The 18,252-nt window shown below is 40.8% G+C and overlaps 3 protein-coding genes across 3 annotated transcripts in view; 1 reads left to right on the top strand and 2 right to left on the bottom strand.

Annotated features, from left to right (window-relative positions):
• slc17a7a (solute carrier family 17 member 7a) overlaps window positions 1-9,063 on the bottom strand; it is a gene marked incomplete at both ends in the record, with an annotated part of 28,102 nt that extends 19,039 nt beyond the window's left edge. The window contains one exon of the mRNA XM_079520540.1: window positions 9,002-9,063. Coding sequence (XP_079376666.1) covers window positions 9,002-9,063 — 62 coding nt within the window. The remainder of the gene's footprint in view (window positions 1-9,001) is intronic.
• Window positions 1-18,252, top strand: part of kcnj12b (potassium inwardly rectifying channel subfamily J member 12b) — a 214,749-nt gene that overhangs the window by 132,873 nt on the left and 63,624 nt on the right. The window lies entirely within an intron of this gene.
• Window positions 12,588-18,252, bottom strand: part of slc6a16a (solute carrier family 6 member 16a) — a 37,729-nt gene continuing 32,064 nt past the window's right edge. Inside the window, exons 9-12 of the mRNA XM_079520545.1 lie at window positions 17,775-17,976; window positions 16,535-16,694; window positions 15,702-15,864; window positions 12,588-13,812 (exon numbers count right to left, since the gene is read on the bottom strand). Coding sequence (XP_079376671.1) covers window positions 13,450-13,812; window positions 15,702-15,864; window positions 16,535-16,694; window positions 17,775-17,976 — 888 coding nt within the window. The 3' untranslated portion in view covers window positions 12,588-13,449. The remainder of the gene's footprint in view (window positions 13,813-15,701; window positions 15,865-16,534; window positions 16,695-17,774; window positions 17,977-18,252) is intronic.

Genomic DNA, 18,252 nt, shown 5'->3' on the forward strand with positions numbered 1-18,252 from the left:
GGGTGCATATCCATGAGGAATTTTAAACGGGGGTGAAAAAGGCTGACAATCACTAACCTAAACAGTGAGTGAAATGATTGTTTGGTAGCTGTCTTTCTTATGTTACACGACATAGGCTATACCTTCATTGCCTTCAGTTTCTGTAAGCACTCTAAAATGCAGCGAATCAGCCAGTTGATATTAGTCAAATTATAAACATATTGCTTTACTCCGCTCAATAACACACATTGCCCCATCTCTTTCATGCTGTCTTATATGCACAAATCTAAACTTGTCAGGCTAACACGTGACCTAGAGCGTAGCTCAATATCCCTGTTTAGTGCCAAGGAATGCTGCAAGAGCACCCTCATTAAACCTCAAGACAGACTGCAGCCTGACACCTTCACATATGCTACAAGCTAACGAGGCTAGCCCATAGCAATAATTACTGTTAATTGCGGATGCTTTCCGTTAAAGTGCAAAGTGCGTGTGTGTGCGTGCGTGCGTGCGTGTTTGTGTGCGTTTTTAAATCCCAAAATAGAAGTCTAGCTTAGGGGACTATCCCTGCAATAACATAATGTTTTATGATGGTAGTTTAGTTTCATCGGCACTGCATAGCATTGACAAAGCCAGTGTTTAACAGATAGTAGTATAGTTGATAGTATAATTGATATACAGCATTTTATAAGATAATTGTATAGGCTACACAACCACCACATAGGCTCTTATGTAGCCTAAGTCGCGGGTTCGATTCCCAAGCCTTTCTGCGTGTCACACCCCGGCACTCTTTCCCTGTTTCCTGTAGGCCTACTATCCATAATAAAGGCAGAAAAGCCCCCAAAACATATATACCGGTATAAAAGAACATAACTCTAGTAACAAAGTGGGTTCCGTGACACGAGTCCAGGGGTGCCACTTAGCCTTCTATAATTAATAAAACAGACATATATGAGTTGAACTGCACTACTTAGTGCGTTCTTTTTCAATCTACACAAAATTTCTTCACCAAAAAAAGCTAATTTACAAGATCGTAGATTGTAAATCAGCTATTTTGGTAAATGTTCCCCCCAGAATAGGGATGCTGGGGTTAAAGTGGTTAAATGTCAAGTAGGCTATATAGCCATATAATGGAAACAAATATGCTGTCACGTTTTCTGGGTGACATACTGTCATCTTAGGAGGAACGATTTACGTATTTATGTAACGTAATGTGTAGACATAAATGTAAGGTGATAAATTAACAATGTAATTCTGGGGAGCGGTGGATGAAAAAGTTGTTTACAGGGGTGACCTGAGACAAAGAAGTAAGTAAGTGAAAGTTGTCTATTCATCATTCTACCCAAATGAAAGTATTGAAGTGAAAGTATTGAAAACAACAACAAAAAAGTAACAGTAGGCTTGTTCCTTGTTCAGCATCCATGACATCAGCAATGTGATGGCATTCCATCCTCAACCCAAGCCCTATAACAATAAAATAATAGCCAATAAAAACTCATTACAGGTGGCTACGTTATGCGTTGATTGCTTGTACAACTGCTATTTTCAAGATGTTTATAACATTTTGAAACTTTTTGAAATATTTTGAAACCTATTGGCCAGCCTATGACACGTCCAGTTTTGTTTGACCTTGGGACTCAACCTTTATTCGGCTTAAAAGTTAACAAAAATTTTAAGAAACTTTGCAGGTGTTAAAGATGAATGACGTGGAGTAGATACATTACAAATACCTCAAAATGTTATGAAAGTAGAGGTTCACGCGCATGCGGCGCGTCTAGCTGAAAAAACTAAAAAGGAACAAAAAATAATTAAATAAAAATAAATTAATAACCGCCAGAATTTATTAATAACTTCGATATAATTCACACCAGCATTTCCCCCCGTTCAACCCTTATTTTGAAGAGCCAAAAATCTGCGACCAGATGTTATGCTGTCTAACTAGTGTGTGTCACTTCTGGTCTCCCGCTGGACGATCAGAGGGGGTACTTAATTGCTAGGGGGAGTGGGTACTATTGCCAAAATTAAAGTAAAAAAAAATAATGCAAGCATTATTAAAGATGGTGAAAGGAGTCTACGTTGGTGCCAGAGGTGCGAGGGGCATGGAGACGCGCGGAGCACCGTTGCACGTGTGGAGATGGAACTGTATGAGGAGCAGAAAGCACAGTGGGGAACGGCAGTTTCGCCTAACTCACGGACACGGTGTACATATAGATTACAGTAGACTATACTTAAATAAAAGTTATTTTCCATCATGTTGTTCCAGGAAAAGTTATTTTCCATCGTGTTGTTCCAGAACATAAGAAATACCCAAAATAATTCCCTGCAATCAAGGGCATCATAATTTTAGGGCCTACCCGATAAAAGCCTTGTTGTGGCGTATGAATATGACACGTTTCTTTCAAGTACTTCTTGGAATAATTTGTTTGGTATAATATATCCATCTTGTATTCCAACTCAGCGACTGGCGAGGCTAAAAACAAACAGGGGGGACCAAAACAGTTTTTTTACTTTTTTGTCATCCGGTCACACAGCGATTTAATAACACAGACTAGGCTTTCCTCCGAGATGGAAAGGCTGGTGACGGGAGGTTACCATAATACAATGGTAAGAGCATACTTTGAGACTTAAAGAGGGTCGATTCAAAAATACTATACTGGCTACTGGCCTCCAAAAATAAACTGAATATGCCACTGTATATGTACATACAAGGTATACTGTATTCAGTGATTTCACTTAATTCAAATATCACTTCTTTTTTTGTTTTGTTGTGATAATCCTCCCTACTATAGAGTGTGCTGATAATATAAGGAGTTCCTCCCTGTCCCCAGTTAACCCATGGGGTCAAAAAACCTTTAGTTTAGTTTAGTTTTTGGCTATAGGTGGCCCAGCCTTCATCCAATCAGGATACTAGAGAGGGGCCTTCCGTCAATCATGATGGAGCGGGGGCGGGCCTTGGTGTGCGTGCTGTTGGCTTGTCGCGTGTCCCCCCACTGTAGAGCGTGTGCATGCATGAGCGCATCTTGTTACCAGGGCGTACCAGGGGGTTTTCCAAATCACCCAAATCACTGAATGCTCCTTTAAAGCAAAGTTGCGGTATGACACACTTTAGATCTAAACTCTAAAATGTGTGCGTGCGTGCGTGCATGCGTACGTGCGTTTGAGTGCGTGCGTGCGTGTGTGTGAAAGAGAGACAGAGAAAGAGTTTTTTCTAACTGAATAGCATAGCTGCTATTAAATTCTGATTTGAAAAAACGAATTGTTTATTTAGAAAATGAAAATAGCATAGGATTGTATCCCCGAAGCATCCTAAATATCCTACGATCAACGTTTAGTCATGTCTCCGCGTTTTGACAATCATTTAAATACAGATGTGCAGTAGTTATATTTAGCCATGACTGTGTTCAGTGTTGGGTATGAAGCTCTGGCAGACACTGACTGCACTATGTAAAACATTTATTGGATCATGACAACTGCACATGGTGGGCCCTTTGGAACCGGGGCTTCACATGTCTCTGTCTGTTTGTGTTTAGTTGATGAAGGGTGCCTGATACGGAGGTCTAGACTCTAGAGCACTGGTTCTCAAAGTGGGGTCCAGGGTCCAGTTCCTTGATGGGTTTCCAAATGGACCCTTACAGGCTCTGAGAGTAATATGGAACCAAAATGGTTAAATCAATGGTCCATTTGGTTCTATTTGTACACTCTCAGAATTAAGGCGGTCCTTACATTTGTTTAAATTAAAGAGTTTGAGAACCGGACCACTAGAGATGCCCCATGAGTGAAATTATTTCTCATATTATGTTTTCTTTTTGAGAGAAAACAAAACATGTGAAATAATAATTAATACCATGTTCCTTCTGGCCTTCGCTGCTTAGATAATGTTTGTGCATTTGCGATTACATAAATGCTGTATAGGTTAGGTTACAAACAACAGTACTGTATGGGTATGTCACCATGTACAGTAGCATGTACGGCATGCTTGGCTTTCACTGGTGAATGACAGGACTTTTCTTACCTTTTATTATATATTAAATTCACCAATTCACAGAGCGTTCCTGGTAATCCTCTCATAAGAGGATGATACACACAGAGAGAGAGAGAGAGAGAGAGAGAGAGAGAGGCTGTGGTGGTGGCAAAAGTATTATATAATTCCCCCTCGCTATGCTAGTCCTTATTCATCCAGGTTCATCTATTCTATATGACTCCATGTCCCGCCATCTATAAACTGCCTCTGTTTATTTATCTCTGTTCAAACTTCAAAGTCATTTTTCCTCACTGTCCCGTTTACTTGCGAGGTGGAAGTTTAGAGTCACGGAAATCCTTGTGTGCTCACGTAGTAACATATACAGTATATATAGACTCAGCATATTGAATGGCTTGGCCACCTGCGGAGGCCGAGACCTTCATTAATGCTGCGTTCATCTGTTAGAGAACATGACCCTAGTTGAGGATTCTTTTTGTTTTTTGTTTTTTTTAATAACTGAATTGATGATTGAAAATCTGCCCTCACACCCCTCCCCCATGAGACTGTCTAAAATGATTACAGTTTGTGAATTTCCCCTCTCTTTTCTACGACACGTTCACTCTCTCTGCACCCCATCCCCCTCCCCCTCCCTCAAGTGAACAGATTGGGTCGCAGTGGGACTGAGTCACCTAGGGAGACACCCGCCCCCCCCCCCCAACACACACGCACGCACGCACGCACGCACGCACGCACACACACACACACACATCCTGTTACACCCCTTTTCACTCTGTCTCTTGTAGACTGGCACGCACAACATACTGTATACTTAAGCAGGCACACGCCATATGAGATATGACCTTCAGAGACTTTAATGTATTAAATACCAAGTTATGAGCTCTCACACTGCGGAGCTCCTCGTCATACTCTGTGTATAATGTGTGACACGTATACAAGAACAATGTTTATCTTTCATAAACATTCCTGTACATAGATACATGTGCGCTATCAAAGCATCACACAAATTGCAAGAGTAGTAATAATATTAATATATACACATACATGTATGGCACTAACCACAATGTGATTGTTTCTAATATTTAAAATATAAGCTGACTGGAGTGTGAGCTTAATCATGGTCCACAGTAACAGTTTTTGTATTGACTTTCGTTTGAAATGTACCCATTCTATACGTACTATGAAATAAATATTTCAATCAATCAATCAATCAATCAATCAATCAATCAATCAATCAATCAATCAATCAATCAATCAATGCCATACATCACCATGTATGACTTTTACATGTCCATGTAGAAACAAATCCAGTATTTAAGACCACTCACAAGGACAGCGAGGGACAGAAACATGGAGCGAGACAGAAAGAGGGACAGACAAAATGAATAAAGTTGAAGAACAGGTCTACTAATCCTTGCATCTAAGCTTTAGGTCTTAGCCCACCTTCTCTACTGAACTGTCTAACAATAACCTCTGTAATAAGGCATTCCTGTTTGTATCTCATTTTACTCTCTGACTTATGACTAATACTACACAGCTAAATCTGCTGTGTTAATTTACCTATAGAGTTGATTATTACACTCTCAGATAATTAAAATTAAAAACACTTCAGAGTTTTGTGTACTACTACTTCTGTTACTACATGTTGACTTGTAAGTCATTTTGGGAAGAAATAAAATAACCCAAAGTCTAGCCTACTTCTTTTATCTATTTTATGTCCTAAAATTCACTAGTTCACTAGTTTATCTTAATTCACTGAATTAAGATAAACTATAAGCTTCACTCTCATCAAAAAATAATGTCCAAATTCTCGTTTACTGTTGTCAAAACGGCTCCTCCTGTCACAGCCATCTGGAGAGTTTGCATGCCAGCAACTTGATTGGGGGAAAGCCAGCTAGCTTGTAGTTAATAGTCACTTATCTGGTTACTTATATTTCTAAAGGTAACAAAGTTTACATTCCCTGTTGCTTCATTATGCTGAAGCCTGATTTATAGGCCTACTTTGTGGTGTGCCAGTGGCATGTGGCAAAAATTGCCAAGAACATCACATGTTCAATTAGGCCTACTTGCAGACCAGCTATTTTCAGCACACTACTGTACTGTATTGTACTACTGTACAATGAAGCATAGAATAAGACCAACTGATCACTGGCATCACACTGACAAGCTGGAGAATGTCTTTGAAAAGTGCACTAAGTGTGATTTATTTTTCCTCATAATCTTCCACTGTATTTGATAGATAGTGACAGTAAGCAAGGCAGGAGAGAGAGAGAGAGAGAGAGAGAGAGAGAGAGAGAGAGAGAGAGAGAGAGAGAGAGAGAGAGAGAGAGAGAGAGAGAGAGAGAGAGAGAGAGAGAGAGGATGACGTGCAGCAAGGGTTCAGATTCGAACCCAGGCCAGCTCAGGGTTGGAATTACTGTAGGTTTCATGGTATATGCAGATTATGCACTATACCAGGAGAGATACTAGATCCCCAAATGTCAACAAAGTTTTCAGTTTAAATTGACTGATGGAACTGACTTGCAAAAAATGTCAACACTGGGCCAACAGAAGAGATGAATGTCTTTACAAAGAGGTTGTTTCCTGTTCCACTATCTATTACCTTCCCTCCTCTCCCTCGTGCGCGCCCACACACACACAACACTGTTATACATAAGTAATAGCTATTAAAGCCACTATTATTATAATTGATCAATGAGTGGTTATCTAACGGGCAATGATGAACAGAGACTACAGTACACTTTAAGTTTGTTACGATGGAATGGTTTGAAGGCATGGGAAGAGTGAGAGAGTGCACTTGACCTTACTAACTTTATGCTTACTGAGTGGAGTTTAATATAGAAACAGGAGATGCATTCTGATGGAGAAAATCTTTAAATAATTGATGGACTCCTGGCTGCTTTCATACAGAGGGATATCACAGGCTTGTCTGTGAGGCAGTGAGGATGCTCAGCAATTCACACATGGAAGGAATAAAGGGATGGCCCTCCACCTCTCGCACGCACACGCACACGCACACGCACACGCACACACACACACACACACACACACACACACACACACACATTGAATTCACTTCCTCGGACGCCATTTTTGCACTACAATCAATGAGAATGCATGAAACCCAATCAGAATCCAATCTGACACAAGCCATCTCGCATGCCATCAGCACGCACGTGGCTCACCATCCAATATACGAGAGACAAATCCTGTGACTCGCGTGCCCTTACACCGTTAATCCCGGAGGTCCTGATAGGCTGAAAGTTGGCTGTGGCTTTCAGTGATGGAAGTATGGGTGGATGAAGGGGTGGGTGGATCTAGAGGCGGAAGTGACATGGGGTGGTGGAGGTGGAGGGGTGTGTGGGGGTGGGGATTTGCATGGGCCAACAGCTGGACTGAAAGAAAAGGGGAAAAAAACAGGCTATTTCAGGACGGGATTTATACGTTTGGTTGCTACCTCAAATCCTGAGAGAACTCAAGCCTTAACCAATGGATATTACGCATATCAATGTCTACAATCTGCCCTTTTCCAGTAGAATAGTTACACCACATGTTTCTATGTTCCATCTTATGTACTGTACATACAGTTCATTCAGGCCACGTGTTTGTATCATTTGTCTGATTTTCAAATATCCTATTAATTATAAACTATTGAGGTCTCTACTTTTTCCATTTAGACATGGCTTGCAAAAGCATCTGTAAATTCAACTATTGAGTGTGTAAAAATGTACCTCCGTACACATCTAAATTATATGTTTTGTATTAGGCCAACGTATATGTTAACAGTGTGATGTATCAGATACTAATTATGTGTCATGGTTACACCTATGTCATTGTTCATATAGGTTTCATAATGTCATGGAGCCAGCCCTGGTGGACTACTACTACTGCATGGACTACTGCGTGTCCATTCTGACCTTTCTCTCAGTCTCTGTCCTCAATTTCTTGTCTCTCTGCTGTTCTATCAAACAATTTACAATTTTAAATAAAACGTATAGGTTACTAGAATTATATTTTTTATAAAAAACAACTTTTGTCATGATAGGCTTTGAGTTATAATTAAAAAGCATAATAGTATATATTCCTAAGAAGGCCATGATATTCATTATTAGAAAGACACGTTTCTTTTTACCATGCTTCTTGGATAGAATAACTATAATTTTGACACTTTTATTTACTGAAAACAATATTTTGAAGTAGTCTAAATTGGGACTATTTATTGTAAGGCCTATAAAATCTACAAGAAAATAACCTTTTATTCTTAGGTCACGATTTTATTAACTGTAAAAAAGGGTGTATCGGGTTATATAGCTGAAATTAAATAAATGTGAGAAACATAATAGAAAATCAGATGAAATCAGTAATGCTGATCAATGTGCTTTGTTCCATCTGGTCAAGTTTCCTTCCACCAGCTAGGAGTAGGACACAAATTATGAACCGCAATATTATGTAACATTTCAACCCAGACACGAATCGACCTACACCTTTAGCTGATCACATCGGACAATAACCTCAGCAAGCAAAGTATCGCAAACAGCCAAAGAAAAGAGAAAAAACAAATTCCTGCACAACAAACTGCACCACCGAACCCTGAATCTATAGAGTCGACCGTCAAAGTATATCAAACTAACTAGGCCTACTGTGAGTGTGAGCACGTTTTAGGCCATGGCAAGTCGGCAAGATGTTCCTCAGTCGGACTATATCTTTCTCCATCACTGCACTGTCTGGGCCAGATGTTGCACAGCTGCAGTTTTCTGTCCCATCCAAGCACCATCATTCAGCGCGCCTCCAGGTGCGCACGAGTCCTGGTCCCTCCCTACCCTCTACAAACGGGATTTAATTTGGTCGAACAATTAAACAATAAACCCCCTTTTCAAATAATAATAGGTGCATGGACAAAAACTAGACTAATAAGGGAATCACACCATAATACAGCGGGCGGTCGATTGTTGAGGTGCACACGCAAACTATTCTCGGCAAACGGGTTTAAAACGCGGACAGTTGGGAGGTAAATTCAACAAACTTTGAAGTTGCAGGGTAGCCTACCTGTGAATCTTTCCCAGAGTTTTAGCAGCGGCCGCCTTAAACCTGTCTGGTCGGATGTCCATCCTCACACAGCTCCGTGACCCTGCCGGTGGTGTGCTGTTGTTGTCCTGCACTACACTAACACTACACTACTCCTGTCCTGCTCCAACGCGCTCTGGCTTTCTCTTTTTTCCCCTCCCACCTCTCCTCTCTGCACCAGCACGCACCCTCCAATTTAAAACCCACTGAAAAGAACGCAAGCAAGTGCAGGTGATTTACTAGTCTGACCGTCTGACGCTCAGCAATAATAGGCTATATGAATTATGGACATTGTAGGACAAAAAATAAAATAAATATAAAGCAGTTTTATACTGGAAAATGAGAATGAGATGGAAATTTGTATACGGCTTATAGTGCTGTGACACCCATCAATAACAACGAACAGTACAGCCTACAATACACTGTTCAGGGGGAAAGTATTTTGTTTTGTGTGTGTGTGTAGGCTATATAGGCTATCATTGGTGGTAGCAATTGACAAGATATAAAGCCATCAATAGCCTAGGCCTACTTAAATAAAAAATATAAATTTGCCTACAATAGAAATAAATAAAATAAAACCAAAACTTAACAAAGATAAAATTAGACATTCACTTGAATAATTAACAACCCTTATCAAGTCTTGAACTGGTAAAGGCAGGATGTGTCATTTAATTTACACCTGCCAGTGGCCAGGTTGGGTTAGACATACTGCCACCTACAGGTCTATTTTTTGTTCTAGTGAAAAGATAAACAACAATAAGGGATGTGAAGTAACGGCACATGAATTTCAGTATTTGTGTTTATTTAAAAGTAAATTCAAATATACAAACATTTTTCTGCCATATATCTATTTAAGTCTTATATTTGAGGTAAAAACAAATGTTAACTCAAAACATTTTACATCAATATACTGTAACAACAGAGTTCCAAAGAAATCACATCTCCACAGATATGAAAACACCCCAACTCCTTTCTACGCACGCACGCACGCACACACAATAAAAAAATAATCACAGTTAGAATCATAATATAAATCACAATGGTTTTCATGCAAAACCATATTTGTTGAATTTGTTAAGCTTAAAGTACAGCACAAAACAGCTGACCATTTTCATTATGGTCATCTACCAATAATGATCATTTTCATACATCATGTGATCATTTCAAGAAGTGCTGTGCTGTCCCTGCTGAACAATGATCAAATATTAGTAGCAAGAAACTGGATCCAATCGATGGAGGCATTCAGGAAGAGACCACAAATACCATGCAGAGTAATACTAATAGAGGAATACCATTCAGAATATAGTTTTTATGTGATCTCAGTAATTTTCTCCAGAAAATGGTCATTACCAGCACTTTGACATTAAGGAAGTAGTATTGTTTTTATTATTTACATTCAAACCATATTTGCAGATAATTAACACATTTTAAGCACATTTTTGCCAACTACCTGGATTACCATAGAAATAATTGAATCTTTTCACTGGCTGCCCATAATCTGCTGGATTCAAGAGGTCTGAGTACAATGCTTGGGAACAAAGATATAGTCATTCTAATAATGACATAAGGTTGCTATTTACAATGTAGGAACTCAATCAGTCAACTCTGCCCGCACCTACATTTTGTGTGCTACATCTCTAAATTGCGACTTTGCACTTTGACCTTTTAAACCCCAGCCTCTCTTTGCAGCAGCATTCCCATCAAGTTTCTAGAAATTCTACCTGTCCGTTCTCAAATCTAGCTAACAAACACACAGACAGGACATACAGTATAACAATTCCCTGCCACACATCCCTTTTCCTACAGGCAGGGTAATAATAACTACAGTCTACAGTACATTACTTTAAATAGACTACATTCCGTTGAAACGTACACAATATTTGAATTATTCACTGATAAAACAATAACCTGTGAGCAAATATGCTTGCAAACATTTATTGCACTGTTCACTACTAACTTGTTATACATCACTACTGGAAGTATCTTAAAACTATATGAAATACAATACATGTGCGAGGTTTTGTTTGTATCGGTTCTTTCCACTGCTACTGGACCATTCTTACACATGATTCCAAGACGTACAATGCAGCGAACATCCCCAAATTCTTTGTTTCCTCCAACCTGGAAATTGTTTATAAGAACCTGCATTTCATTGGTTCTCATCACATTTGTTTGGCAAAATATATATATTTCAAGTAGGTCTGTGTGCCAGAACCTCACAGAGGTTCTGTGGATGTGAAGTTTAAAATATATTTTAGATACCCTCTATAGTTTTCTCTGACAAGACTGCTTTTCAGTTTAAATTAATCTGAACACTCAATATCTGTCAAAGAAAAGAAAAGAAAATTCATAGGTACGGTTTGTATAAACATTTAAGGGCCTTTCACACGTCTAAGCTGTGGGCTAATCTAAAACCTAGGATACAGAAGGCCCAGAGCTAGTTCAACCACATATATTTTGAACCCATAGCTCACAATAAGCCAAAGATAAAATGGAAAATCTACCTTAGAATAGAATTCCTGTTATTTGTACAATATTGTACAGCTCAGTTTTATTTAGAAATGTTGTCTCTACCAAGCCGGTAGTTCTGATTTTGGTGTTAAATTGAGTTGCTCTCTGTTGGAGCCCCAGAACTCATTGTAAACGTTTTAGATTAATTCAAAACAGGGTGCCTCAATTGTGCCTAAACAGTGGCCGTTGTACAGTATATTAAATTACAACTTTTCTTATTTCCAAATATTTAAAACACAATCTCGTCGTAAAGTGACATTAGAATGGATCTAGAAAGACTATCACGTAACTTTACACAGCTTGCTGGGTAGTGGGTACCTAAATGCAAGCTGAGAACAAGCTTACGACATACAGATATTTTGTAGATGTCTTAGGTTACTCTGTCTAAAACTGATAAAAAAAAGTATCAGTATCAAATATTTGAAGTCCATCCCCCGTGGGATCCTTTCGTCACCATGAACAGGTTTTTACGGTATGTAAACACAAAGCTCAATCACACTGGCCAAATCCTATCTTTGGAAAACTGGGACTTTGCTTCCACCTGATCACCCACTGACTGAGCTCACCGAGCACTAACCCGAGCAATTCTATAGGCCCAGAACCTTCAAGTCATATATCATGATAGCCCATCACTTGTCCCTTTACTTTACCCACTGCCTCGATTTTCTGCGTTTTTCTTATTATCTTGTCTGTATGTTGCAGTGTTTTGAGGCTAGTAGTAGCCTACTACAGTTGGAGGCCATCGATATTGTCCTTTTCTTTTTGCTGAGGTTTGCGTGATCTGCGCAAAAGGACAGTTAACCCATTTTGGGCGGGAACCCCTTTTGGTGTTTTAAACATTGTTATAATTTAGCTATTGAAAAATAGCAGATCTACAAGCTCATAGCGCGCCACCGAGTGGCGCGCTACGAGCTTGTAGGTCTGCTATTTTTGAAAAATCGTGAAAATATTTATTTCAGAAAACTGGAGGATTTAGAAGGATTTTTTTAAATTTTGAGGTCAGGCCTAAATGGGTCAAATGATAAGGGACAATATCGGTGGCACCCAACTGTATAAAGAATGAAGCCTGTGGATTCAGAAAAAGGTATTGCCTGGCATGCACCTTTCCGATGGGATTCATGGCATGGGACAATACTCTTCAAGTCTGTGTGCGTGTGTGTGTGTGTGTGTGTGTGTGTGTGTGTGTGTGTGTGTGTGCGTGTGCATATTGTCAGTCGCTATTTAGGATTAAGGTGGTTTTCTTTTTAATGTGGCTCCAGTATAGCAAAGCATCAAACTGGGCCAATGAAATAAACATGGAAAAGATGGGGTTTCCCACAGCTCCTCCATCAACTGTCCTTGTTTGATCTCAGAATGGACCCAATATTTCCCTTTTAATTTTGTGTTCCAACAAGTGAGAGGACCACCGTGACAACACAATCACCCTCACTGTTTGATGACTATTTTGTTTCATTCTGCGAAATGTTCCACAATTAATAGAATAACACGCATCGGAGTCAATGTTCAGTGGGCAAGATCCTTAAGTGTGAAATGACTGTAAGCCCAGGGATAACAGAGTTGGGTTACTGTCTTAAATGTGAAAAGCCCCAACAAATGCATGGAATTAGCTTCATTTGGATTAAGAAACCTACACTTTACTCTGTTCAGCGAGTGTCAAATTATAAAGGCACTTGTCTGATTGTTCTGGCTGCTGGCTTATCCAGCTACATCAGCAATACAGAGAATACTGGTAAATCAAAATACCATTACAGTCTTCCTCAGATAAACAATCGTTTTGTTCTTAGTTCCCCTCTCTACGCGATCTCTTTCCCAACAGCTCTCTCTTACCGCTCTCTCGGACAAGGTCGGACGTTGAAATAGCTATACTTCCTCCTTCCGTCATAGCTACTTCCTCCTTTCCGCGTCAAACTCTCTTTGGCTCACATCCCCGTGTCCTCCTCTTCATCCTCATCGTCGTCGTCCATGTCCCCCCCCTGGGGAAGGAGGTGGTAGTGGTCGGTGCCCAGCGGCAGGAAGGACGCCCTTCCACGAGTCAGGTCCCCGTCGGCGGGGGCGTGGTGGGTGCTGACGTCGTCCATCTGCTCTGAAGAGCTGCACTTGGTGTAGCGCTCACGGTGCAGCTCCTGGTCACCGATGTCCTCCTCCGAGCCCATGCTGGGAACCCCGCGTTGTCGCAGCATGTTGTGGATGTAGCCCAGAGGTACTGGGAAACTGGCTAAGAGGATGAGCATGCTGATCATAGCCAAGGCCCAGCCAGGGTATTCGAGACTCTCCTCAGACGCCTAACAAACAGGGGGGGAGAGAGAGAGAGAGATTCTTTGTCATTGATGCAGGCACAAGCAAGTCAGTCGACACGGAAATGGGACACAGACTAAAGTAACAGACAATGGGCTCTATACACACAGAATAACTCTTTCTACTTCCTTCAGAGGTGTTACAGATAATTAAAGCTCTGTTCCATTTAGGGTACAGTGGTTCTCAAACTTTTTAATTTCAAGGACCCCCATAACTCTGAGAGTATACAGACCCTTACGAGTCCATTTAGTTCCATTTGTACAGCTCTCAGAGTTACACAGACCCTAACAGGAGCCCTCGTACAAGGTTTCTTCGACTATGCATGCTTGGTACCACAGCACCTCAAAGGCCCTTAAAACAAGGCTCCAGACTTCCCAAAACAAACTGGTCAGGCACCTACTTGGCCTCACTCCCCGAACCCACCCTGCCCACTTTGACAGGCTGGAATGGCTTAGGGTTGACGACAGAGTACAGCATCTTGCAATGGGTCTGGTTCACAAGATTCGATACACCACCAAGATACCCATGTTCCTTAATGTCAACAAAGACCACACCCACAACACCAGAGGGAGTTCAACAAACCATGTGCAACCCAGATTTGGCACAAACAAGGGACTAAATTAATTTAGCTCCTATGCCACCAAAATGTGGAACGCCCTACCAACAGTCATTAAGACATGCAAATCCCTTGACTCCTTCAAAACCGCTCTCAAAGGGCACCTACGGACGGCTGCAATTCGAAACCGGCCCCCGTAAAATCTGAATCCCCCACCCACCCCTTTTTCCCCTCACTGTATGGTTTTTCCCCCCTTTTACCTCCTCTATGATGATTTTCTTTTTTGGCTATATAGTATACTGTATTTGTACGTCTCTAAATGTTATGATGAATTGAACATGGTGGACCCTATTGTAAACAAGAGTAATGCTTTATGGTGTCGTCCACAGTTAACACTCTTGTATTGAGTTGTGCTTTAAATGTACTGTAATTCTCCAAAACTGTTAATAAATTCTTCAATCAATCAATCAATCACACACCCATACGGGGCCATTGGGAACGCGTATATCTCGTTTGTGTCCGAGCATAGGCATGGTAACGCCCCACCTGCCTCTGATTAGCCTATCGACATTGCCCGTCTTGACTGTCCTCCGAGGTGGATATAGCTATGCTGGATAGTCTGATGCGAGGTTACTCCGTGGTGGGAAATAAATTAATAATACAAGTACGGTATGACACAAACGAGATATACGCATTGGGAACACACTCAAGATCACTTTGAGACCAACTCGTGTAGCGGAGTGTTTATAGTGAGCCAACATGGATTTACACTTTGTGCTTTTGTTGATTTGATTCTCTCTTGGCGGGAATAAAATCTCATGTCTCATATATCTACATTGAAGAAAGTGAGAGCGAGAAACGCAAAGCTATAATGAAGCATTGCGTTAATTCAGTGCACTAAAGTCAGCCAGCTGATCGACCTGCTGCAGACTCTCATTCGCCAACACGATCAAACAAGTCAATGCTTTTCACGGCAGACGTGGTCTTTGCTACTCATTCAAGCCACTTGATGATTTTGACTCTGAAAATCGATGTAGGCTAAATATTTTTTACAAACATGTGATTTTAGAAGGCTTGGCTCTTAGTCTAGTTAATACAATGTAAATCTAAGATACTCAAAAACAGACTCAAAGCTTAGCTATGTCCTCAAAGACATGAATAGATTACAAACATACCGTCGTTACACACATTCAGCATTTTAACCACAAATTAAAATACATTTCTCTCTCTCTGGTCTGACTAAGCAGTATTTCTATTCATAAGGCTTGGTCATGAAAGTGCAGTGTGCACTGGATGAGAAATAATGTTCCAACATCTTACTGAGTTTTGATTCCAAGCTGTGTATTTCGGTCGTTTGAAGACCATTTGAAGCAAGCTGGCAGCCAGGAGACCAACCATAGCCAGTAAGCACACATATTTCCAAAGGTACTTGTAGATCACTGGAGGGCGCCATTTCAGCATGACTTCAATGTCATCCAAGAATCTATGGGGTAATGGAAAATATAAGACATTTTATGTGCCAAACAAGAGCCTGATTCATATCTAATTGTGCATTAGCAGCGTGCACAAAAAAAACAATGTACAAGATCTTGCAGATCGGCTATTTTCGATGTGTGACACCCAGGCTTAAATAGGGGTAACACTTATGAGGGATTTAAATGTCTACTTGGGCTCTTGTGTGCACAGAATAAAAAACCTTAAATGAAAAACCTTACATTTTTAAAATGAAAAGATAATGAAAATGAAAAAATGAAGGGCAACACACATCAGAAGCACAATATCAGTCCCCAGAAGCAGGAATGTGTTTAAGGAGTTTACTTTCGGCACAAACAAGGGACTAAATTAATTTCGCTCCTATGCCAACAAAATGTGGAACGCCCTACCAACAGTCATTAAGACATGTGAATCCCTTGACTCCTTCAAAACCGCTCTCAAAGGGCACCTACGGACGGCTGCAATTCGAAACTGGCCCCCGTAAAATCTGAATGAATATAATATAAACAAATATCTACATATTTAACACAAACAAAAAATCGTGTTTTAAGGTGTTTTAAAGTGAAACCCTGTCAACTGAACCATTGCAACTAGAATCTACATTGTACAGCAGAAATAACATGACACATTTTGGAAGTGGAAAACATTCTATGTCTTACCGATCTGCTCCGTAAACCCACGCCACACTAAACGTTTCAAACACCACTACGATGATTAGCGGCAGCGTTGCAGAGTAGTCGTCAAACATCGCCACAAAGTAGTTACCAGACCGCTGGGTGAACAACAATCCAACCACAAACCCCAAAGCACAGCTCGACACTGAAAGACAAACAAAATCACACTGAACTAGTAACAAGTACTAAGTTACTAACCAGTACTAACCAGGCAAAAGCAAACTTATTTTACTTGTATTTATTTTCTGATAGATTTTTAAACAAAATGCATGGTAGAGTATGCAGGTATAATGCAATACAACTAGCACATGGTTGCAGGCAGTGCACCAGATTGTACAGTTCAAACATTGTTGCAATTACCTCTCTCTGTCGGGAGAGGGAGAAAATGGACGTGAAGCCTATGGATTGTCACCCTGGGCAAGACCTACGCTGAAAAGACTATCAGCGGAAGTGGCGGAAGTGTTGCGTGTAAGATAACTACGTCACGCGGTGCGGCTGTGTTTACTAGTCCCCACCGAAACAAGGAAATGACGTTGATGCTTTACAAATCAGTTCACATTCTCCGCGAATGAAACAAGTGTTGTGATTGGTCGGGAAAATATCGTATCTGGGGGAAATACATCTGATGGATGTTCCGGAGGATACGTCCGCCGATAGCTTCTTTGCCTTACGTTGTGACCAGGCTCTTCTTTTCGCAGTTAAGTGAGCCTGGGACCGAGGCTAATGGATTGTATCTTTAATTCAACTTTTACTTTTGTTTTGCATGTTTAATTGACTCTCTTATTTTGCTGGTTAAAAGCAATGGTTCTCAACGTCCCAGAAAAGTGTTTAATGTCTCTTCATGAGCACTTTGTATCACTGACTTCTATACACTCAAACTGTGACTCCGCCCACAACCGGGGGAAGTTGTGATTTGCGCTCGTTCACTGCAATGCAATTTGCGGCATTTTCAAAACAATATTGAGCAGAGTAGCGATTATCAAACGTATTTGCAATGCCATACGTTGAAAGATCTGTTGCCCGTGGACAAGGCACGCTACCTCCGCAAGTTAGATACTATCGGCATAGATGTTTGTCCGTATGTGATTAAGGATTGGACCAAGTTGCATTGGCAGCCATAGAAAATTCTTACCCCAGGCTAAAACCGGATGTGACGTTTTTGGGCGTTCCTGTCTAGCGTGGTGTCAGTGTATTTGAATGTGGAATGCCGTGCAGTGTGCATTACCGGTGAGCAGGGACCTGTGTCGGCCCAGCAGGCTGAAGTTGTCCATGAGGGGGGTGAGGATTCCCTGCATGGTTCCGAACATGGTGCTGAGACCCAGGTTGAGCAGCATTAGGAAGAAGAGGGTGGACCAAAAGGGACTCGCTGGGAAAAGAGCCATGGCTTCTGTGAAGGCGATGAACGCCAGCCCTGTTCCTTCCACGCCCTGGAGTCAGCCAGGAGACGAAGGGCGTTGAAATGGAGGCGTATACAGTACAGAATATAATACAGTACAGTACAGTGTGTGAAAGATGAGAGATAGATATTTATTAATTACTTCCCAGCTGTTCTCAGAAAACACTGCCTGACTCTAACAGGAAAACATAAAAGAATAAATACAAACGACTGTATTTGGATTGGAAAACATAAAAGAATAAATACAAACAACTGTATTTGGATTTCAATAATTAGCTCTTTTATTATTAGTATGAATCAATGGACC

This window comes from Electrona antarctica (assembly GCF_951216825.1).
Source record: "Electrona antarctica genome assembly, chromosome: 14".
NCBI classification, from domain to species: Eukaryota; Metazoa; Chordata; class Actinopteri; order Myctophiformes; family Myctophidae; genus Electrona; species Electrona antarctica.